The sequence below is a fragment of the Tetrao urogallus genome, assembly GCF_951394365.1.
Source record: "Tetrao urogallus genome assembly, chromosome: 6".
In the NCBI taxonomy this organism is placed as follows: Eukaryota; Metazoa; Chordata; class Aves; order Galliformes; family Phasianidae; genus Tetrao; species Tetrao urogallus.
The window spans coordinates 3,960,864-3,985,512 of record NC_136819.1 but is presented as its reverse complement, the minus strand read 5'-3'; the positions used below and the strand labels follow the sequence as shown (position 1 = coordinate 3,985,512).

Sequence of the window (24,649 nt, the reverse complement as noted above, 5' to 3'; positions counted from 1 at the left end):
AGAAAATATCTACATCCATAGGAAATAAATAAGTTCTGTTTGTCCTTATTCTTATATACAGTCTCACTGCCTATGCTTTGGTACCTGTGTATTTATGAAGATTTTCTTACATTCACCTCTATTATTTTTTTTTTATATTTTTATGTCATTTAAATTATAATTGTATCTATTTTAATGAAAAAGAGCATTTGGTCTTGGACCGTGCCCTTTTCCACTGCTTTTCTTCATGATAGTTTCCACACCTACCTTGACATAATCCAGTCCTTAATTATGTAGTCTAGTCTACCACATTCACAGAAAAGCAAAAAAATTCTTACACATCAAATGTGTAAGAAAGATGGCATTCCTGGTTATGCAATTATTTTTTGAAAAATTTCTGCTTCACTCCTCACGTCTTTTTGTTTTTATTTCTAAACAACAACCATATTAATATTCAGATTACTTCTGTCCTTTTTATTTCTCCATACTTCCCACAAAAAGCGCAGATATCACCAACTTGCCCGCCAAAATAACTTCTCTGTACTTATCAGTATTTCACTATGCAATTTCATTTAAATGCTCACACAATTTCTAAAACAGACCTACTGGTATTTGTTTTCTTACAAAGATGTAATCGCAGCATTTGTCACTAAAGTAAAAAAGCAACGTTACTCTGAATTTATGACATTGCGAAGATAAGGTTGAAATATATTGTACAATCAGACAAAAGTCAGTATTGCTCTCTGATCATAAAATTATTTTTCTACTTATGGACAATATTAATAAGATTTCTTACAGAACTGGAGAGACGTTACTTCAGTAGGAGTTGAGACAAATGTTTTGTGCATGCAAACATCTATAACATGTAAATATAAAACAGGAGAGGAGAAGGTTTGTCAGCTTCAGATGGTATTATATCAAACTTATTACCTTGGCTTACATATACTTCTTTTCCAAGTTACGCTGCCTGAAGATGAAGCTCCAGAATTGCTAAAACACAACCTAAGTTATGGATAGTTGTCCTGACAAGTGCACAACTTTTTTCCTGTGCCAAGTGTAGAACTGTAAGCCAACCAGTGTGTCTCAAAACTGATAATAATTCTGCTTTTTCTGCCTTTTTATTTTTTTTAAGCCAAATTACATGCTACCATTAATGTGTAAAATGTGAATGCCTCTCCATTTAGCTACCCAAATTGTAAAAACCTCAAGTGACCACAGAACCACAGGCTGAGAAACTCAGACCACTTCTTGACATGGCACGCTGCACTATTTGCTAACACACTGCAACATTCTAGCATCATCTGCCTTGCAGTAATGGCTATTCCACGTAGCAAATGATAATTCTCAGCCCTAGTGAATACAGCAATTATTAGAGTGCAAGATGCTTTCCTACCATCTCCACTTTTCCCCTCAGTTCACGCTTTATAGTCAGAATGTAAGAATCACTTTGTTTTCTCTATTTCCATGTACATTTATCTCAAACAAGTAACTCTAAGTACCTTCACCTGTGCAATTCAAGGCATTTTAAATACATGTCTAACCACAACTCAGCTTTCAACAGATTTTGAGGATGAAAACATCTCTGCACTTCTCAAGTGTAATCTCATTACTAGAATATTTAGTTACTTGAACGTTACTGGACTAATAAATATGCAATGAGAGTTAGAGTTTTTGGCCAGTACTTTTAACCCAGCACTAGGTGCCCAAAGATCATCAGTGTGAAAAGATGGTTTGTGAGCTACTCCAAGCATTCCTGCTTCAAAGAAATATAATTAAAGACTTACATTGTATTAACATCAGAAAAGCAACAACAACAAAAACAGTGAAACATAGCCAGGCTATTCACAGAGACTTCCATGAAACTTTGTCTATGCAGTAATTTACATTCACTGTAATCTAGTAAAGGATCTCCCCAGTATCACCTCCTGAACTTCAATAAAAACAGGAGGTTTAACTGGCCACCGTTTTCGTATTGTTTCTGTAATGCTTCTTAAAACACTGCAAAACATCTTTTGGTATTGAATATAGCATTATCCTTTGTGCAGATGAACAATCTCAAAAAAAGTCAAGTCAAAAAGCAATCAGTTGGTATATGCTAATTCTGTGGCCAATAGGCCAATCTTAGTGAAGAACTTTAGCTTGTAGCAAGAGTGATATCAGTCCTACTTCTTTAAAGAATTCCTTGGAAGTTTACAACAGACTACTTTGTCAATTTCAATAGCTATCATTTCAAAAAAATAAGTTAGTTTTCAATTATTGCAATTTAGTTTAGAAAGTCAGAAATTGTGCAACCCCAGGCAAGGCAAAAACAGCTTTTTATGCAACAAGACAATTCATAAATACATAAGAGGTAGAAATGAGTAGTACCTCCATGACAGAGCCCTCACCAAGCCAACTGGTTAACAGTCACACCCCTGCCTTTAAATACACCATTGCTTGTCCTCCACAGAAATAAAAAACCTTTCTAAAAAGCTGACCTACTTCATAGAAAGCATAGCCAACTCCAGATATTTCTTGCTAACATAAGAGAGAAAGCTTCAAAATAAGTGTTCAAATGTAACGAACAACAAAAAAAAAGCCCTACTCTGATGTGAGTAGACAAAGTGCAGCAATATGATATTAGAAGAGATGATTATCCTAATTTAAAAGGCATCTGATTAAAATTTAAAGACTAGATGTGACATTAATAAACAGCTAGTATCACTTAAAATCAGAAAGATACCTAACTCAAATGACAGTATACAATGACAGTAAAAGTCCTTTACTCCTAGCATTCCAGAAATAACTCCTTGCTGAAAAGCTGTGCACAAGTCAATTCCCATCATCTCTATGTGCATTCCAGTTGCCATATGATGAATCTCACAGTGAATTATTGACAGAATCCAGCCATCATCACAAGTTAACGGAATGTGGGTGAGTGTCAGAAAATATTAATAGAGTATGCCACTTTTACAATGCTTCTAGAAGAGCAGACTTACCTCGGCAGATGGTCCCATTCCCCACATATCCAGGTTTGCAAGTGCAGCTATGTCCCCTGACAGTGTTGGTACAGATTGCATTCTCATCACAGCTGTGCTGCCCACTGCCACACTCATCATGCTCTACAAGGGAAAAAAAGAACAAGAGATAGTGAGCTTTTCAGCTTGAAGACGCGGCATCTTAAAACCAAGTGGAATAAGAAGGGTGCCACAGCAGCTGATTACTGGGAGTTTGGTCTGGCAGTCAGCGATGGGTGTGCTTTCATTACAGGATTCAACAACATCTGCATGGTGATTGTTTAGGTTCAAAAACGGGAAAAAAGAATCAGTGAGGATGCAAAGTATTGCTAAGACAAAAACCTATGTAGAAAGCTATCATAGAATAATATCTGTTATGAAGACTAACCCTTATCTTACTGTCTATCATCAACAGAAATAAGCATAAATGTAAGACCAGAGAACTCAGGAGAGGGGATCCTATCAATACTCTTAAAAACAACAGCAAAAACACACAGTTCAGTCTTCACAGCCACTTGCTCTAATATCCGCTGAGTAGCATCTTTATTTAATAAAATGTAATAACATTTTATCTTTTTAGAGAACTATTCCTAGCACTGGACCCCAAACAGACTTCCATATTTTGCTTTCATCTAGCAATTCTAACTGCTATCACTGGGCCTAACTCACTGCAGCTCCTGCATTTTTCTCTCATGATGTATTTTATCGTAGAAAAGCATCAATTAGAAGTGCTGAGCTATGTGACCCTGAAGTTTCTTGCTTCATCCTCTAATTACTAGAGGTTTCCCTCACACAGTTAGATTGTAGAAAGAAAACCCAAATATTTTACTCTTCTGAGCTGGTGGACTTACCATTTTGTTCAACGGAATCAAGAAAATGCAGAAATATTTCTGAGAGCCACGTAAAGGATTTAAAATATTAGACTTAAACAAAAATCAGAGTTTGGCATCCTTCTTGGTAGTCTTCGTTCATGCAAATGCATTAACCAGACTATCACCCTTCTACTAAGAGGTATAGTCAGGTTCCAGAGGCTTTCTGGAATCAAAGATAAACCTTGGTAATACTAGTAAATAAAGAGTGTTCAAAGGACTACAGGCTCAATTCAGACTTCTATAAAGTACAGAGAGCTGATGCCTATAAAATTACTCATTGTTACACACTCTGAAGTAACCCTTCAGAAGAGCCTCTCCATTGATACCAAATGGTATGGGTTGCCATCATTTTCTTCTAACGAGCATCAAAGCAAGACATCTTTTGCTCTCTCTTTGCTTTTAGTAACAAGCTCTCATATGCACACACTCACATGTGTCTGGCTTTTGCTGATGACTTCAGGTCTACATTTATACTTGTTAGTTTATGTTGATCCCCAGCTCAGCTTAGTAATTGACTTCAGCTTCTTTCCAATTTTCATTGGAATGCCTTAGACATTCAGAACCGTTAGGCTTCCTCATGGGCTGTTTGTTCTTTCCTTCATCCCTTCTTCCTGCTGTGGTCTCATGGTGCTCAAATGGCTGCATCAGATGCAAAGATCATCAAGCTACCCTTCAAGGAAGTGCTTCGCCGGCAAGTGAAACTGAATGATTCTTTCTTTTAAAATGAAAGCCTTTCTCCAGGCTTTCTCTCTCCTCTTACTACTTTTATTCATTATTGTTATTAGTCTGCAGGTGTACTGTGTTGTATTCAAGCTACAATGAGAGGGCCTTTGTCACAGGCTCATGTACACAGACAATTCCTACTGAAATAATTGCCAGAATTAGTTGATTACCTTCTCAGCACTTCAAATACAAACAACAGATTTCCCAGTGGTAACTTTTGTGTTTTGCCAGAACACAAAAGAGGTTATGCTCTGCCATGCTTTTTCGAGGACTACGACAATGTGAATCATTCTATTTACTTCTCCTGCAGATGTAGAAATCCCGGAAATATTAAACAGAGGTCAGTTTTTCTAAGCAGATAAAACCTTGAAGAGTCAGCAACTAAGTTTGAAAAGTGGACCCTGGGAATCTGCCCTCAGCATAAGAAATATCAAGAGAATCTCCTCTGCGTGAGGAATCCCAAGATTTCACAGCAGCAGTTTGGTTGCAATTATGGGAACTTTAAACGAAATTTTCCCTGGTGTAAAGATGTCTACAGATCATGATGCTACAGTGTTAATAAGAATGAGAAAGCTTTGATTTTCTGTCAACTTACAAAAATCTTTTATTCCAAATGGGACAAGTCCTTAGGAGTCTGTCAGTAGTGAGTTATTTTTTGTTTCATTCTCCCTCATCCTCTTGGTATCCACAGTGGGAAGTGTGGGTTGAAGGTCAGCTCGTGTTTTGTTTAAACTCAAAAGAGATTACAAGTAATTTGCAAAGAACATCACTTTCACACATCACTTTCAAAGTCTCCCATTCAAGTGCCAACCAGGAAGAACGTACTTCTGCTTTAAAGTTATGGTTGAAACCACCTAAATAGGTAGGCTGGAAGGAAAGGACACTGGAAAACAAATGCAAAGAGTCACAGACTGTATCATTCCATAAGAACAAGGGAGAGAGCTGGGAAAAAATCTTGAGGCCACGTCTTAACAACTTCACTTTCAGCTAAAAATGAGCAAAGAAAAAAATCCATCTCATTTTTAATCTTTATGTATACAAATGTATGCATAGATCTGTGTATATGTAAACACGCTGCCATGGAATGACAGCTCAGGAATGGCAGTGTCATAAAGTCTGACTGAGTTTATCCATCTCCATGTGACTTTTGTTATTACTACACAGCACAAAAGGGGATTGTAATCAAAGACAGAGCTGGGAGCCTTACTGAGAAGGATGCTATTGGAGGAGGCAGTTCCCAGAAAACAAAAGAAAAACCACTTTCCACTAGATTACTAATACTCATCTCAAGAAACAGGTACCATTTCAGAAGAACAGTTACAATTATAATTCCTTGCTCACTGATGATTTATCTACAAAATCTCTGCAAATTTTTCTTCTATATTACAATTTCTGTTACTCAAGTGTTTGGTTGTTGCCACCAGAGTTTTTGGATCATTTGCTAGAGGATCATTTGTTTTTTTGTGACTCAGTTTCTCTCTCAAATGAGAATGTTTCCAGATTCTACACCTGTTTTAGTATTTACCATTCTTCTGAAGTCCTCAGAAGCTAAAGATCTTACATAAAATTAAAGAGTATCAATATTCTACAGTTTAAAAAAGAAAAAAGAGATCAAATACCAACTGCTAGTTTACCTTCCGCTTAGTATTTCTTTCCTACAAATAGAAAGAAGGTATGAAAGAACGCATTGTGTCTCAAGCTTCAGGTCATATTCTTGCTTCCTAGCCACTTAGCTACAATCACAGTGACACAAACTACATATTTAAGCCTGTTATTTTTCTTCTGGGTAAAGACTTGGCTGAATTTCCCAAAGCTTTCACAGACTTTTCCAACATCTGAGTTCCTACTTTAAGCGCACCAGTTTAAGAAGCAATTACTAAAAAGCTCATTCCTTACCCAGGTTTTATCTGAGAATGGCCATTTATCTCCAAAAGCACTTGAAAGACCATTGGTAAGAAATTAATAATCTTTTTCACAATCCCTCTGTCGCCTTTGTTCTGTGACCACAGAATCAAGACAGGTATCAAGTGTGAGTATGCTCTGCGTGTATGGGAACTGTTGAGCCACAGCCTAAACCACTGATTGATCACCTGAGGCAAGGACTAGGTCAGCAATTCACCTGTGTGACCAGAAGACTCCACCTCTCCTAGACCCTATTTAAGGGCTGACTAGCACTGGGGAAGGATCTCTTTCTAGAGATCCCTCCTTTTTGGAGGTATTATAAATACAGGTATTTCTTCCTTGATTGTTTCTTTTTCACTGCAATAAGCTTTCCAACTATAACACCTGTAAAGAACCATCCTAACCATGCTACTATTCCAACTGTACACCATGCATATGTTAAGCAGTGCTTGTTTTGAAGAATATCTTTAAAACAATCTACATCACAATCTAGATAACCCTGGTTATCTACTTGCCTCAGGCAACCTGGAATTGCTTCTGTTTGAGCTGAAGTCCACCATGAATCTGGGGATACTGATGCTTATATACAGGTTGTGCTGCATGGTAGTGCATACAGTGGTTAAAGATAAGTACTGTAGTTATCTTTGCTTTGTTCACAGGCAACCTAATAAAATAAGCTTATCTTAATGAACGGAATACCTGGGAGCAGTCTGACAGAATTTGTTTCAATATTACAAGGCATTATAAAGGTAACAATCACATTAAGAAAAAAAAAAAAATTTAATTCCCCAGAAAGTAGTTTCAAGCAGGCATTAGTTACATATCTTATTTTAGGACACAGCAATGTATCCTACAAATAGCAGAAAATGCCTTATATTAAAAATAGGCTAGTCTGTTTGCACACTGACACTAGGACACAAACAACACCTCCTTTATCCTGAAATCCCAAAGAAGAAACTAGGTAGAGTGCAATGGGAAAACAGACTGTTTCCTGTTAAAGCCACAGTAGCACAGATACATAGGAAACAGCTAAAATAAGCACAATTACCCAACTGCCACAGAGAGAGTTGGACCACCATGCATCCCCCTGCACTTGGGCACGTGGACAAGACAGACTGACTCTGCTGAAGCAAGCAGCACACCACTCCAACATCTGCAACCAATGTTTATTGTGCAAGCATGCAAAAGGCGACAGGTAACTAATTCCTGAGTGAGATGGAGATTGAAAATGCAACCAAACTCTGCATCCATCCACAAAATATTTGCTACAAAAGATCACACCTCTTCAATAGCCATTAGCTACACCTTCAGCCAAGGCAGAATGATCCATCATGATGCATTTCAGCTGCGAAGCCATTCACTTAACAGATCTTCAACTTTCTTCAAAACACAGGTACGTATTGAGGCTAATAAAGGTAAAGCACCTAAGAGTTGCAGCAGCCTGTGTTTTGCATACCTCAAATAAGTGCATGTTCCATTAATATGCAACCCTATTGACAGGCAGTCTCTTCAGTGTGAAGTATAAGTAAGTATGTTCAAACACCAAAGAAGTCAACATTCAGGCACCTGTTTTCCTGCAAAATATTCTGTATATGCATTTCTCTAGCCTGATCTTACTGAGGCTTACACATGGCTATTCTCTTCAGCATTAGCTCAAAAACAGCTCTCTGTTCTGGGCAGCAGTGAAGTAGAAGAATGCAATAGGGAGCATGTTGGGGAGGCAGAGCACTACACAAAGATTTAGGCTGCCTGAAGTACTGATTTCTGCAGAAAGCCATCCAAACCACACTGCAAAATTGTATGTAGAGTACAAACAATCACACAAAAATAATTCAGAGCACATACAGAGCAAAAATGAGATTCAGCATGCATTTGTAAATACAGATGAGTGATAATTTCTAAATAAACAGTTACAGGTAAATACAATTTTTCTTCATTTGTGTGCATGTGAAATGCAGTGCTTGTGAAAGGTTCTAGGCAGTTATGACAGCCAGCATCAGAACTGTCAGTAGTAAAAAATGGATTACTGCCATACTCTTGAAGTTTGGAACATTATAAATATCATCCACTTTTTTTACTGGAAAGATATTTGTAATAAATTATTTTTATAATGACACAAGAGGAAGATAACATTTTGTGTGTATATTTTTAAAAAATGCATACTTTCTAATTCTTAGGATTCTTCTGTTTTCCCTTGCTGAAAGAGACACCACCAGTAGGCTTACTGGGTTTGTATGGGCTCTAGAGGTAGATTTTCATTCAGTTTTCTCTTTTTTCTCTCTGTACATACTTGGGAAAAAAAATCAAGTAGTTGGGTTGTTATACTTGTTATACTATTTGTCCAAGTCTTTAGCAGAAAATTAGAACCACGTTTGAAAATATATAGACACAGAAAAGCTAAGCACCTTTTAGACAAGAGTCACAGGTAATTGTAACATCGGGATAGCTTCACCTTACAGAGTTCAAAAGCCTATTCGAAAAAAGATATTTGATTTAGGGTTTCTTTTTTCACAAGTGTGTTGACTTTTTTTTTTTTATTAGATAAGAATGTTCTTCTAAAAAGGACAGGCACTGGAATGCAATTACTGGAGACACATCCCATAGAATGGTCCTTCACCAGAGCTGCTTTCAATTCTCATTACACGAGAAGGCCTCAATTTAAATTGGCTCAGAAGATGGGAACAATTTTCTTATTGTAAGGATTTCCTTCCATTAGTTACCCAAAGCCTTCACACTTAATAGAAAGCATTCATCTTTGGAAAACATTGTGAAAAGATTCTGACTATTTCTATTTATTCTTACTTTTACAACATTGAAAGGAAATCTATGTTGACCTCTAAATTGTGAGAGAGGACAACTGCTTCTGGGTTGTGTAAGCACAAATGCAGTAACCACTGCTATACACCAACAGACGTATAATAGAGAGACAACTCACTTCAAGAACAGCAAGGTCATCAAGTTCTGCCATTTTTTATTAATGCACAGACCACTTGTATAGAATACATGATCTCATGTAAAATTAAGCAGCTGTCTGGCTACACTTAAGCCAATGGTATTTTAAAACTGTGAAAGGAGAATGCCACCTCCCTGAATACTTTTAAAAGAACAAACAGAGCTCTGCTGCATGACGGGAAGACTCAAATGTCTATTTAATTATTAACGCTTTAAAAATGGCAGATAAAAAATAGAATTGAAGAATTATCGTGGACTTCGCAGCATCGGGATTTCAGCTCACAGGAAATTCTGATGAAACAAAAAGGATACCTTTGAAATAGGCTGGATAAAAAGAAACTTTACTCTGTGCACCTGGGAAGACTCTCTCCAAGAAAATAAAGGCAGTTAGGAATGAGATGCATACATCAAACAGGTTACGTACAAGAAATTACTTTGTGGATGGTAAGCTGGTAAAAGACAATAGCGAACACAGACAATTCTAAACAAATCTGTATTTTCACCTACTTGTGAGCAGCCATAAAGTTGCTGAGAGAAGCCCTGAGAGCTATCAAAAGGGATTTCAGATCACTGGGATGGTTAGTTGATTGTTAGCTGGAGTACAGATGGAGTTTTCTTCTCTCCCCTCATTGGTAGCGAGGGATACTGAGAGAAGCAGGAAAACCCATCTGATAAATCCGTGGCTGAGAGGCTGGTGCCCTTTCAGGAATTTTGGCTTTATCAACCATGGGGCAGATTACTCAGTGCCTGGTCTGGTGGCTGCTGACTGCATTCACCTAGATCATACGGGCAAAAGAATTCTGGCCCAGAGTTGCCCTCTACATTAAGAAGTGGATAGAGTGCAGAGAGCTGCCTCTGAGAAACATTCATGAATTTCTAGGTTAAAATCAGGGACTGGGCCCACAGAGGACATCTGGTGGTTGGAATCTACTGCAGGCCACCTGATCCAGGTGAGCCTGTAGTTGAGACATTCTTGCTCCAGCTTCAAGAGGCATAACACCATCAGGCTCTCATCCTGGTTAAAGATTTCAACCACCAGATATCTGCTGGAAAAACAGTACTGAGAGCTGCAAGCAGTCCAGGAGACCCCTGGAGTCCACTCAGAAAACCACTTTCTGATTCAGGTACTGGACAGACCCACCAAAAGTGAAATGTTGCTGGACCTGGTGCTCACTAATGTGAAAGAGATTGTAAAAGTGGTTAAGATTGATTGAATGCAGCCTGGGCTGCAGCAACCCTGCCCTGGTCGAATTGACAGTCTCAAGGAACGTGGGCCTGGCAAGGAGCAGAGTCAGGCCCTGACCTTCAGGAGAGCGAGCTTCAGGCTGTTTAGCAAACTGTCGGATGCGATCCCTGGGAAACTATCCTTAGGAACAAGGGAAAAGTACAGAGCTGGCAGTACTCGAAGGATACCTTTTTGAGACTGCTAGAGCTCTCCATTTTCCAGAGTAAGAAATCAGGCAGATGAAGCAACAAACCATCATGGCTGAGCAAAGATCTGCTGTCAAACCCAGGGTAAAAAGGAAAAGGAAGCAGGGATGGGTGGCCTGGGAAAAATATAGAGGCATGCTGTTCCAGATGTGCAGGGATGGACTCAGGAAAGCCAATGTGCAGATGGAATTGAACTTGGAGAGGGATGTGAAGAACAAGGGTTTCTTCATATCCCTGATCTTCTAAGTGAGATTTGCAGTAGCAAAATCCTTCCCAGTGTAAGAGGAGAGCAACTCCAAGACCACCTCATAACTGAATGTGTACAAGTCTATACACAAGGAAGGATGTGAAGCTGTTGGAAAGCATCCAGAGTAAGACTGCAAAGATGATCAGAGGGCTGGAGCACCTCTCCTGTGAAGAAAGGTTGAGGGAGTTGGGCTTGTTTAGTTTGACTGTGGGGAGATCTCATTACAGCCCTCCAGTACTTGAAAGGCGCTTACAAGCAGGAGAGGGACTGACTTTCTGCACAGTATGATAGTGATAGGACAAGAGGTGGATGGCTTTATAATTAAAAAAAGATTTTAGGTTAGACCTTAGAGAGAAATTGTTTGCCCAAGACAGTGGGGAGACGCTGCAATAGGCTGCCCAGAGAGGCTATGGGTGCCCCATCCCTGAAGGCATTCAAGACTAGGTTGGACGGGATCGCAGTCAGCCTCATCTAATGGCTGGCCACCCTGACATGGCAGAACGGTTCGAACGAGGTGATCTTCAAAGTCCCACCCAAACTAAGCCATTCTATGAACAGAGAAGTCCCGTTTCCTTAACATAAGGATACACTGCAATTTAATCCTTATGAGCAGTTAAATATACAAAGTACTGCCAGAAATATCTGCTTTGCAGTTCTTTTAATAGGAAACTAAAACGCTATTGTGATTTAAGACACAATGAACAGCTTCTGGTGTTTAATGCCAAATTATTTAGACTGCATTCTAAAAGAGTAGACATATGCTACTCCTGGGTAATTAGGAAGAAATAGTGAGATTTAATTTGAATATAAAATTTTGAACGTTCACATATTTGCTGTCTGAATAACACCTCTTGAATGTTTACGTTAAAGTAATAAATCAAAATTCTTCCCTTTTTTTCCCTGGCACAGAATTAGATTTTGGTCACAATTTGCTATCCAAAAATCAAGCTTACTAAATACAATACTAATCAAATCTATGCTTATGCACTGTTTGTCTTTTTGTTTTTAACACTCTTACTGTTTTATGTTGATTTAGTCTGTTAAGCCAGCCTGCCTAGAACCATCTAGAAACTAGTGTAACAATATAATGAGATTTGCATTCCCAAACTGGTATTCAGAGAGAATCAATGAGATTTGTCTGACAGTTTCCTGTTCCTCAACAACTTTGGTTATTATTTGGTATAGCTAACATACTTACTCCATAATGAAGTCTTGTAGTCACATATTCAAAGATCATAAAGAAAACTACTGTAATCTTATTCATGCACGTAATGTGATAGGAATAGTTGTAGTGGAAAACAGACTAACACTACCATATTCTAAAGAGACCAGTGTGCAAACATGAGAATTAATGACACTTGTAACTTCCGTTTGAATGATTCCAGCATTCGGCAGGTGAAGTATTCAAACCTATCATTTCTGCAGCAAAACACTGAGCCTTCCTTGTTTCCCCTCAGCAAGAAGCTGAAAGCAGAGGTAAATACGAAGGTTTATATTCTATTCCAGTATATAGAACCTTCACTATTCATTGCTAAGACATTCACCTTACTGATGAGCCCTATTTCCATGAAACCCACCAGGTCCACTGTTGGCTTATATATATGGACAGAAATAAGAAGAGCCCTCTAAGTGCACTCAGGACTCAAGACATCAAAACATCCTGGATCTGTACAACTGGATTCTCCTATTTTTCAGTTGGTATTCAAGACATTATTTCCCAAATGTTCGCATGATTCTGCTCGACTACAGCTGAGCTATAATTTCACAGTTTCAGTGAACTACCTGGAGTAATTCTGATATCTTTTCTATGAATGTCAATAGCTAATTTAGAGCATTTTTATATATACACTCCCTTTCCCCCCCCCCCCCCCCCCCCCCCCTTAAGGGAAGCATTCTTTATACTGTGATCCTCTGTTCTGCTTTACTACTTTATAACAACAACTACAAATAGAGCCTATTTGAGTTTCACAAGAGAAGTTCACTATGTAGTTCTAGGAATTGCTACAATGGAAGCATTTTTGGCCAAGACAAACAATAGCTACCTTTCTTGAACAGTAACTTCTCTGTAATGGAACTGTAACTTTTTCAAGAGGTGTAGAATGCAGAGCAGGAAAAATAAAAAAAGAGAAAGATGACTTGCTAGAACAATATATATTTGCACAAATATAATAAATGGCTATATAACATCTCTTAGGAAGAGAGATTTGTTTTCACTGTTTCTGAACACAGTATTAACAAAGGAAATAAAGGAAAAAGGAAAATACAAAAAACAACTTTGGAATGAAAAATGGTCTTAAGTCTAGACTCTGATAAGAAGCTGCCCAAGGTTAAAGAAAAACAGCAGTGGGTGATAAAACAGGAAACTAGACCAAATGTTGAAAAATTCAAGAATCATTGGAAGCACACACCATTGGTCCTTCTGCGTTTAAATTTTATTTCCTACTCTCTGATAGCACATTTGAGTAGATGTGCCAAATTAGTAAAGATCATGAAAATAATAATATAAAAGATCTCGCTTTTTTTTGTGTGAAGAGTCAGTATCAAGTGTTTTTTGACATTAAATTCCCATGTCATACATATCAATATTGGAAATATTGTTTTGACAGGTACAGAAGTTCCAGAATGCATCCTTAAACTTGCACGTTGATTAGAAAACACCAAGCCCAACTGTCACACATCCTATTTAAATGGGACACTTTGCTGCAGTTTTGTGGAGTTCTTATTGAAATCAGATTAGACCTCTTTGCACGCAGTGTTGTTTTTTAATGCTGAAAAGGAATCTTAAAAAAAATCCATCTGTAAATATTTCACACTAGGGCAGCTTGTATGACTGTGCAAGAAGATTAGTCCCTTTCAAATCTTGAGTCTCAAAATATTTTTCACATAATAAATCTATCAAGCATCTGCTTCATTAGAGATGTGCATCTTTCTTTCTAATATTTACGTCCAGACTCTGAGAGCAATTGTAAAGGCAGGCATCACTCACAGAATGGCTTTGGTTGGAAGGGATCCCAAGGACCATCATGTTCCAACTCCTCTGCACGGGCAGGGTTGCCAGCCTTCAGACCTGGTGCTAGATCAGATTGCTCAGGGCTCCATCCAACGTGCCCCTGAACACCTCCAGTGACAGAGCATCCGCAGCCTCTCTGGGCAGCCTGTTCCAGCACCTCACCACTCTCTCAGTAGAAAAACTTTCCCTAATATCTAATCTACACCTCCCTTCCTTTAGTTTAAATCATTCCTTCTTGACCTATCGCTATCAGACTGTGTAAAAAGTTTATTTCCCTCCTGTTTATAAATTCCTTTTAAATGCTTGGAAGCTCGCAAAGAGGACTATTCAGAGCCTTCTCTTTTCCAGGCTCAACCAGCTCTGTCCCTTAAGCCTGCCTTCATACAAGAGGTGATTCAGCCCTTCCATCATCTTCATGGTACTTCTCTGCATCCTCTCCAAAAATGCAATTCAGATTGGATTTAGAGACAAAATTAATTAAAATACTTTGGGGAAGAGTGCATACTGCAAATTAAGAGATGCAAATATTAAAAAAATAAATCCATTATGGAAGAAACTCCCCTTTACTGCCAGGAAAAAAAAAAAAAAAAGAAAGAAAGAAAGAAAAAAAAACATATTTAGGAACATTTTAAATATTGCTAATGAAATACAGCACAATATTTTTTTAAAAATACTAATATCAGTGGTGCAACTGAAGCTGATGTGGCAATAGAAATGGTTCACAAAATTACCAAAAATGTAATACTGCACACGTGGGAAACAGAACTATGCCCTCATCTGCGAGATCCCAAGCATCTTAAGGGTCTTTTTCATTATTGCATTTATGATCCATTTATGGTCTGTATGTCTAGAGGTAGGCAGTAATCTGGTCTGCATGGCAGCCTCTCTCCACATGACCCCTGTAATCTCCAGCCTGATCCCAAATGCAAATGCGATTTATATTTGACTGCAGAGGAAGTGGGCTCTATACCACAAAGACAAACCCCAGGTCCAGTTCCACAATTTATGTATGTTGATTTGTATATCTGTAAACCATTAACTCTTCCAAATTCCTTTGAGTAGTTCTCACTTTACTTGAGATATAGCTATAAAGCAGGGAAATTCACACAGAGAACAAATTAGCTCTCATATAGAGAGTAAATAAAGCTTTGGAATTCACCCTGATGTACTGTGCAGAAAGAAAGAAACTATACAGTTCCAGCAAGGCTGGAGCAGTGAGTAATGAATATTGACAGATGAAAAGTAAGAACAATTCTGTGAAATTCTCAGCTTCTCTAAATCATAGGACATTCACTTAGGAAAGTAAAGAAATCACAAATAATGACAGAATCTGAGACAGCATAGCAGTTGCCACTGCCTAAATTACAGTTTGCAGGAGAGATGTCTGTTACCATTACATCTTAAGAAACAGTTTTATTTTGCCTGTTTTGCTCAGAGCTGAATAGAGTCCAAACACCTGCATTGTGTCAAAAAAAAAAAAAAAAAAAAAGCACCCTAAAGCAATATGGTACTGATTTATTTATAATTGCAATATGACTCAATCTAAAAGGACGGGCTGCTTTTTATCCAGAAAATTGTGGAAGCTGCATATTTTATGAAGTTGATATCAGAATCTCATCTTCCTGGTATTTTCAGTTCAACAATAGCTGGGAGCTTCACTTTGCAGAACTCTCAAAATCAGTAATAACTAAACTTATGAAATTTACCTTTCAATGCAGCTTTCCAGCACGGCTTGATGAACTTTGTATTAGTGACATAAGTTCAAAAGACTTTTTTATGCCAGCACTCCATGACAATTTAACTTCCACACATGAAAAAAAACATTACAAAAGCCATGCAAAGCCTAGTTCAAGCTTACACTAAAACTTATTGGAGCTATTGAAGTGTACTGAGTTGGAATTGTTTCTTAATGCACGTGTGTGACAGAAGCACCCATCTGCTCGCACAAGAACACAAAATCACACTTAAGGACATATTGTTTCTTTGCACCTGTTGGAGATGCAAGGAAAGGCCTGCAGAGCATTGGCATGCACTTCGCCAGTGATACCGAAGTCACAAAGACTTTGACTTAAACAACAAACTGAGAAAAATGGTGTAAGTCAAGCTGCTAGGTTTCCCCCACAGACTCACCACCTTTCTGTTTTATGTATGAGTTTCTAATTATACAAGTGCTGCAAAAAATGATGGAGTCCATTATATTTTGCTCTTGTGACGAAGTACTTACTGCAAGTAAACAGAATGTTTACCCAGCTGCAACTCCCCTAAGTAAGTTGGTGAGTGCAGAGATTATTAAAAATACATTTTTTAAAACTGGCTTCTAGCAGAGTATTTAAGCACCTTAACTATCAAATGGTTTTCTCTGAACCCAACTTCCCTCAGTGAGTTTAACTAGGACAAACGGGCTTTAAGCTCTTCAAAAAGCAAAAGAAGTCTCTTTATGCCACTTTTGGGTATCGGTCTTCAGTATACTCCTACGGCATCCCAAAGATACCACAGAATTTGTAAATGGAAGGAAGAGATCAAATCATTTTACCCCTTGAAGCGTGCGACTCCGGCATTATGTTTACTCTCAACACGCCGAATCGATTTTGATTTGTAGACAGGAATGGCAACTAGTGAATCACCATTTCCTGAGGCACCCATGTTCTTCCCTGGAGATATTCTACTGTAATAGCAATCACTCTAGACCAACACTGTCCTATGAGACCTGACAATATCCCAACCTGAGTTTCTTTGGCTGCAGCTGTTTTTTTTCTTACAGCAGCAAAATATGACAGTGTGAAGATGCCTCTGCTGAGACCAAAGACAGATCAAGCAAAATGCCTGTGCTGTGCACTGCTCAGCCTCTTGTAACTAACTGCAGGATAATGATGATGCCACTTTATTTTGCACTTTTTTCACTTAAGTAAAAAATAATAAAAATTACTTAGCTGTGCAAACATAGCACTGAACACTGAAAAAATGCACAGCTGATGAAGGTTTATTCAAAAAAGAATACTCTTCTCTAGAAGACCTCTAATACAAATGCTTGAAAAGTCACTGGCAGGCAAAGGAAACTGACTACAAACAGTATCTACTGCGATCCAAGACAAACAGGAATCCAAGCAGAGGATTATGCAAAAGAGTGCAAGATGTAAGAAAGGTATCTCTTCTCCAAGAAAACTTCACATTTCAGGGAGAATAGAGACAGTAAGCTCAGCTACCCAAAAATCATTGAACAAGCACTGCAGAAATATATTGGAGATACCAAACGAGGGCCTCTAGGGGATGAAGGGGCATACCTCTGGCTCCCTTTCCAACGTTATCCAGGCAGGCTCACAAAGTGCTATCTAAAGCCTCCTTGCTGCAGGTTGCTGCAATCAGCCTTTGGCAAAACAAGAAATAATTAAGAAAAACAAAGCACGAGGTGTCGGGAACGTCTTCATTTAAAAAGATATTCCATTAAAAATCAATTTATGGAAGGTAAAATGAAATTCCATGCTTAGATCGGGTACCTAATATTGACAGAACAAGTCCATTCATGTATGCACCAATGAAACAGAGAAAGTAGCATTAAATGACCACAAACCATGAAAGAAACATGAAAGACGCAGAAGGGTTAGAATGTTTCACTAGAAAAAGCAAGACAGATGTCAAACAAAAGAAATAAAATGAGAAATGAGAATCAAGCAACAGTGAACTCAGGAAGAACTGCCTTCTCTTTCCAACAAAAAGCAACATCAACATCAGCACAGCCAGAGACCCTAAATGAGCATCCAGAAGCCCCTGGTAAAATTAAAAAAATAATAATAAAGAAATACTTTGGCTTTTTTGCTTTTTGTTTTATCAGCATCTGTATTTTCCATGTTTTTATACTGCATGCCATAGAATAATACCATGAGTAAAGTAAGTGGAAAACAAGGTATTTTGTTTTATAGTCAGCTGTCTTACAGGATGTTTTCACATCTGCATAGCACACTGTCTGAAAAAGCATGCATTTTCTGATACACCTGTAACTTCTGTTCACGGCTTTATACAAAAGACTTTTAATCTGAGTCAAAAGCTATGTCAGAAGGAAGCATCCCCTCTAATATCAAGATGAAATAGCATTTTCAGTGCGAGCTATGAAAATGTTTGAAGATCAACACTTATCAAAGGCCTAAATTGTATTTATCTTAATTTTTTTTCTTTCTGAATGATGCCACACTTAACTTTTGGCACTGCACAAAAGCACGTGCACAAGTATTTCTAACTCTTCCCATCTTACAGCACAGAGTATTTCCCCAGCACTCTATCATTTAATCCTCTGAGCCATCAATGCTCCACATTCTCTTTAAGGAAAGGTTCCTGCCAGGCAGGCTCTTCACTTCCTGAGCTTTCTCCCACCAGCAACTCAACCCCTTGCTACATTTCCACCTGCAGAACAGTACAGGCAATCCTCCACAAAGGCTTGTTACTTCCAGTCCTCCCACATGGAAAGTGAACAACTGTAAAGAAGTCTTTGCATTAAAATTGGAGATGAATATTTATAGGAATAAAAAAGCTTAGAACTACAGTTTGCTAACCTCTTCACCCCAAATAGTATCCACATTCTAATGGTATCAGTGAAAAAGTACTCCTATTAAGAGGATCATACTTCACAAAGGAAAAGTTGTGAGAAAATGGCTGCAAGTCACCCAGAATAAAGTTAAATTTAAATCTGCAATATGATTATCCTAAAATGGATTTAAAAAAAAAAAAAAAAAAAAAAAAAGGAAAATAACCTCCACAAAATACATGCATCTATTCATATAACTTGCTGTAGCATTGCTTTGAATCTAATTACAAGATATATTCCGTGGGAGAAAAGCAGGATTATAGAGAGCACTTCAGTGCAGCAAGAGGAGCAACGATGCTGTGAGACAAACCGAGCACAGGCCTTCCTGCAGTGCATGCCTAGAGCTGTAGAAATCACAATCCAGTGCCAAGCAAACCTGGCACAGCCTGAATTTCACTCCTCGCTCATTAAATGACTGCATGACTTAGTGACTAAGACTCCTCAGCCATCTCTTCTGCATAGCAGTGTTTAGAAAGGTGCTATGTCAGTGTGAAACTCATCTAATGTACTGAAACCTTTTACCAATGGACAAGAATGGGAAAGATATATATATAGCTTTTCACATACTAGCTTTCACATATTTAAACCAATGAAACAAAAAGGTAAGAAAAGTAGAAGAAACCTGATACATGTCCATATTAGTTGGGATTAGTGCTAGCCAGACAATGGCAGGGAAATTATTGGAAGCAAGGCACCAAATACCAACACTAGCTTCCTAGACTTTCTGTATCAAAAGGAACACAATGATCAAATGCTTTTCTTATTCAAATGAAGACACACTTTGCATAACAAATAATAGCCCTGCTTTACACACCATCCATCTCTAACCCTTGCAAAAACACGTTGTGTTTTTGCTGTCTAGTTCTCAGATGAATTTTTCCCCATAAAGAGGACAAAGATACCCCAGTTCCTCCACCTCCTGCTCCCACTCGTGTCTTGTGGGGCAAGTGTGAGAAAAGGCAGCGATGCAATTACAGCTGGAAAGTAATTTGGATAAAAGCTGTTATTTCAGTGCTTTAATACTCCCATCTAAAGGGGCTCAAACTCGATTGTTAACGATCAGTGTTCTATGCGTCACTTCTGTGACACAGCTGATAGATGCCCGTGAACAAAGAACACTGCTTCAGAGAAGAGGTGTATGTCTTTCCAAAGGATGTACAAGTGCTGCAATCAGCACTAAGTTAGCATTACAGAACTTAAGCAACTCTTCCCCATAGAAGACAATGGAACTTTCCGTTTTAACCACTCCTTAGAAAACCTGAATACACAGACAGGGCCTGCGGCATAACGTGATGAATTCCCTGGAGGAAGCCTGCCACAAGCTCCCATACATACAAATTGAATGTCAGCTAGAGCCCTCCATCTCATCTCCATTTTACAGCAGCAGAAGCAGTGTTCCTAGGCATTACACTGACAGGCGCACCAGTGCTGCAGGAAAAGAGCCGTGAATTAAGACGTTAAAAATGAATAGTAATTTGAATAGATAAATATTAACAACTTAATTTAGAAGGAAGAAAAAGGATTTATTTTGATACTAATTTGGCCCCTTATGCCAGTTGATAGAACTGTGAAGATTACAGGTGAAGCAAATTAGCGTAACAAAGCAATCGACTGGAACCACAAATTGAATTGCAGTGGGATACCTCACGCCACCATAACCCAAGGAAGTCATCTTGTGGGGGCACACCTCACTGAGTTCACATGCAGTTAGGAAATTAATAGGATAAAAACGTTTCAAATATTTAACAACAGGTAAGATAAGGTCAACTACCATAATTTTTCAGCTGAAAGTCTGTACATAAACAATTCCGATTCTATTAATTCTCCTATAATGAGAGGAATGCCATCTTTTTCAATCAGAAAGATCTTTATAACTGGTGCATGTTTGGCATCCTATGAAGTGTTCACACTGTCTCAATTGAGACATGTGTCACTTGCACTGTCACCAGCAATTACAGCAGCACTGGCAAAATTGCTGCATTTTCAAAGAGCTTGCAAAGGCAGGCATGCAAAATAGGAAGTTCACTGGAGTTAACCCGTAGAGAAACCTGAATGACAACACAGCCTAGTATTTGATTCCTACTATCAGCGAGAACCATGTCAAGGTGCAGAGTTTTGGAATTAGCGTAATACAGCTCAGCAGCTTTCTGCTGGAGAAGTGACAGTGAGGGAATACAAAGAGAAAATAAGTGTCAGGAGATATCTCCTTTGTTTTTCATTAAAAAATTCATTAAAAAATGTTAGATAAATAACTGTGGTACAATAAAGAAAAAGAACATTTTAAAAATGAGTTTAATGAAGAGAAACGATGGCTTCGATTGAGGCTGTGGCATCTGGCAAGGAAAAGCCATACGAGGCATTCAGTGTTTCCCTGAAACGTCACTAGCCCAAGCAGCTATAGGAAACCAGCACGTTTAGATTGGGTAAACCAACAGTTCATTCTGCAACCCAGTTTTTTTCTTTCTAACCCATACTGCTAAAATACACTCCTACTTTCCATTCTCTTTCTGAACAATCCACAAGGAAGACTGATATTTTGTGTTTATTCCCTTTGAAATACTTGACATGATTACAGCCTAAGATTTTGTTTTGTAAGGTTTTCAAAAACCCTTTCAAAAAGGAACAGTTACTATTCTGTGCTGCTTGCTGAGTGCCATTTATTGCTTGAAAAGGCACAATGTAAGTTGCATAATAATAATATAGCCATCAAAAGAAGACCATTAACTACAGAAGGATTACCACCTCATTTTAAGATGGGCTTTTCTCATTTTCCATCTAGGCTGAAAGGGATCACCACATCTCTGATCAAGGCTGGTTTGATAACCATCGGGCCAGGCATTGGAATATAAAAAGATTTAAAGATGACAAGCAACAGTAAAGGGAAAAAAAAAAAAAAAACGAAAACAGAATCTCTCTGAACAATACGTACAATGGGAGAAGCTTTGTAACTCAAATTTCAACCAGCTGCACATAGAAAGATGAAAAAGCAAAGGAATGAGATGTTATTTCCATTTGACAATAGTAAAAGACACAGGATGGCAAATCCATGGAATCAGTAAAATAGAACACAAATAGCTTTATATTCTAAAAATGAGCTAATGAGTTACAAGTACAACTCCATACTAACAAAAAAAACCTGAGATAACACTGAGCTCCAGAAAGGAAAAACTCAAACGAAAATGAATTGAGATGAAGTACATCAGAATATTTAACAATATTTTCTGTCAAGTGAAACAAAAACACATCTGCATTGACACACAAATTTCAAGAAACTACAGGACAAAGCCTGGGTACCAGCATTACACAATGTCTGAAATTCACATTAGTAAGGCTGAACTTTCCTGCCCCAGACTGAAGTTATACGCGGGGCAAGAGTTATAATTTGAACAGTTACAGACAGAATTAAAAAAAGATTACAGAGAGAGAGATATACAGGAGCAAAAAAAAAAAAAAAAAAAAAAAAAAAAAAAAATCTCTGCAACAGGATTTAGTGTATAATCTGCACTTTATTGTAAAACTGAGACAACTAATCCACAAAAATACTAAAATGTTTTGAAGCGCCTTGAAGGATTCATGTGGATGTACCCTAGGACTATAATTATTACTGTTGCAGCTGTTGTGAAGTACTCTCGAGCAGTTATTTCCCTCTGACTTTTTTGCTTCTAACTGATCGGTTTAAGTCACATCAAGTTCATCTCATCTAATTATATCACATATTTCATAATAACCTGCCTGTGCTTCCAGAAACAGTTTTAATTCAATCACGTTAAGTGATCATATTGTTAATATCAGAGCTTACAATGCAAAGACATTATAGTAAGGTATTATGGCAAATCGAAATTATACCAACAAATAGCATTTGAAGAACTTAAACAGAAAGTACCAATTATCCTCCTCTTTGTGAGTTATAAAAATGATGAAAATGATTATTTTTCTGAGATCCTTACAATACCTGTGTACCTTCCTTGGAAGGTCACGCTTGTTTTCTTTAAATAAATGGAAAGATTTAAAAGATTATGAGTTTTCAGTACTTGAATGAACAGCAGCTGCAGAAAAGGTGTATACACTGAATAAGAGAAGGCAGAAAAAAAAAAATATTTTTCCCAGTGCCAAAATATTTTTACAAAGCTCTCCTGCTTAGTGAAATAAACAAAGTTAAAAAATCAGAGTGGACAGACAGAAGGTCATTTTACAGAACAAGCCTAACTGATAGAAGACCTCAGATGATACTGAGTCCAATAACACTCAGAACAGCAGCTCTTCACACTCACGAATAACATGAGTATTTTTATCAGCTAGGATTTAATTATGAAACTATTGATTGTTATGGTTCAAGGAACAAAATGATCACTACATGGATGGAAGGATTCCTTCTACACTTGTATGGAGGCCAAACATTTTCTCTGAGGCAACCAAGTTTGCTGTCAAAGAATTAATACTAGATGAACAGCAGTTCAAGGTGCCAGTTTCTAATAAAAAGAAAATATATTTTATATTAACAAAAAAAATAATCATGGATATTAGACTGCTACCTGAAGAATCTGGGGGTAGGACAGAATCCAGGATTAGCTTACACATCCACTAGCTTTCCAGTCCATATGATTTTATTAGACTTAATAGATTTTCATTACTGGCTCCTCATGCTAGGCTGACAGAAGACCAAGTTTACACTTAGGTTGGCTGCTACCTTCATCTGACGTCAGTTGAATACCTCACACAGCAGTACAGGACTTAAGGAGAAAAACCTCAAAGTGTATTCCATACTCTAGTTCCTAGTGGTTCTTAGACAAAACCGAAAGCGCCGTGGTGTGGTTTCCTATGAATCACCTATGAAAGTACAGACATCACCGAGGACAGAAGAATAGCATGGACTTAAAGACTAGACTTGCACGTTCTTCATCAGGAGGCATTAAAAGTAGGTTTCTGATGCCTTTGCACTAGAAAGGCTAATGTGTCCAGCTGCTCTACATAAAGATTTAACACACTCCATGAACAAAAATGATGGCCTTTCATTTTAGGCAAACCAAATAAATTGGACAGAATTGATTTCGTTTCTCACAGTAGTGGAGAAGGCCTTTAGTCTCATTCTTTAGCAATGAACATCTTAAAAAGCTTACAGAAGAATTTTTAGAAGTTAGCCAGCCTGTACAGGGTGCACTATGCTCTCTCATTTCAAACTACTCTGGGCCGTAACAAGCGAACAACCTCCAGGAGTTGACAAAGAGGCACAGTTTGGGGTTATTCTTCCTGTAGTATCATGTCTTATCCTAACAACACGTGTTTCTAAAAGTTAATGTTACAATGAATTCTGTAATCAGAGAGGGAAAAATGTTCTGACTAACGTTGCTTTTATGGCAAATCTCATTTATTAAAAAAATCTAATAGTAGGAGTTCATAATAATTGTGATGATGAATAAAAATACAGTAAAATATACCACCTTTTAAAAACATATCTCGTAAGCTATGAAATGCTCAAATAAGTGACTGAAGCTTTATATTCCCCAGTGAAGATTGATTTAAAGAACTTAAGATTCAGAGATGATCTGAGAAGTCAGAAGACCTTCTCTGCACAGAATTATGGAGCCTACAGAGCTATCAGATGAGAAACACAAGCACTAGTCACTCAAAAAATTATTAGTAAAATTCCCTGTGCCAGCGCTTGCTTTATTTGAGCATTCCAAAAAAAGATGCCTTTGATTTGTCAGAATACCCCAAACTTCTCCTCATGCAATTTCTTACAGCAGAAATCTATTACAAGGTTTTTTGCTTGATTAAACAGTCACATGTTTTTTTTTTATTTTTCTTTGTTTGTTGTGGATTGGTTTTTTTTTTTTTTTGTTTTTTGATAATCTGAGATATGAAAAGACAAAAATATTAAGTTTTAGTTCTAGATGTGTGCAGAGTTAATGCCCTTAATTGCTACTTAAAACTTGCTTTCTGTTCCCAAACAATACATAGAAA

The 24,649-nt window shown here is 37.8% G+C and overlaps 1 protein-coding gene across 1 annotated transcript in view; it reads right to left on the bottom strand.

Annotated features, from left to right (window-relative positions):
• Nucleotides 1-24,649, bottom strand: part of NELL1 (neural EGFL like 1) — a gene marked incomplete at both ends in the record, with an annotated part of 285,943 nt that overhangs the window by 103,476 nt on the left and 157,818 nt on the right. Inside the window, one exon of the mRNA XM_079537825.1 lies at nucleotides 2,958-3,080. Within this exon, the coding sequence (XP_079393951.1) occupies nucleotides 2,958-3,080 (123 nt within the window). The remainder of the gene's footprint in view (nucleotides 1-2,957; nucleotides 3,081-24,649) is intronic.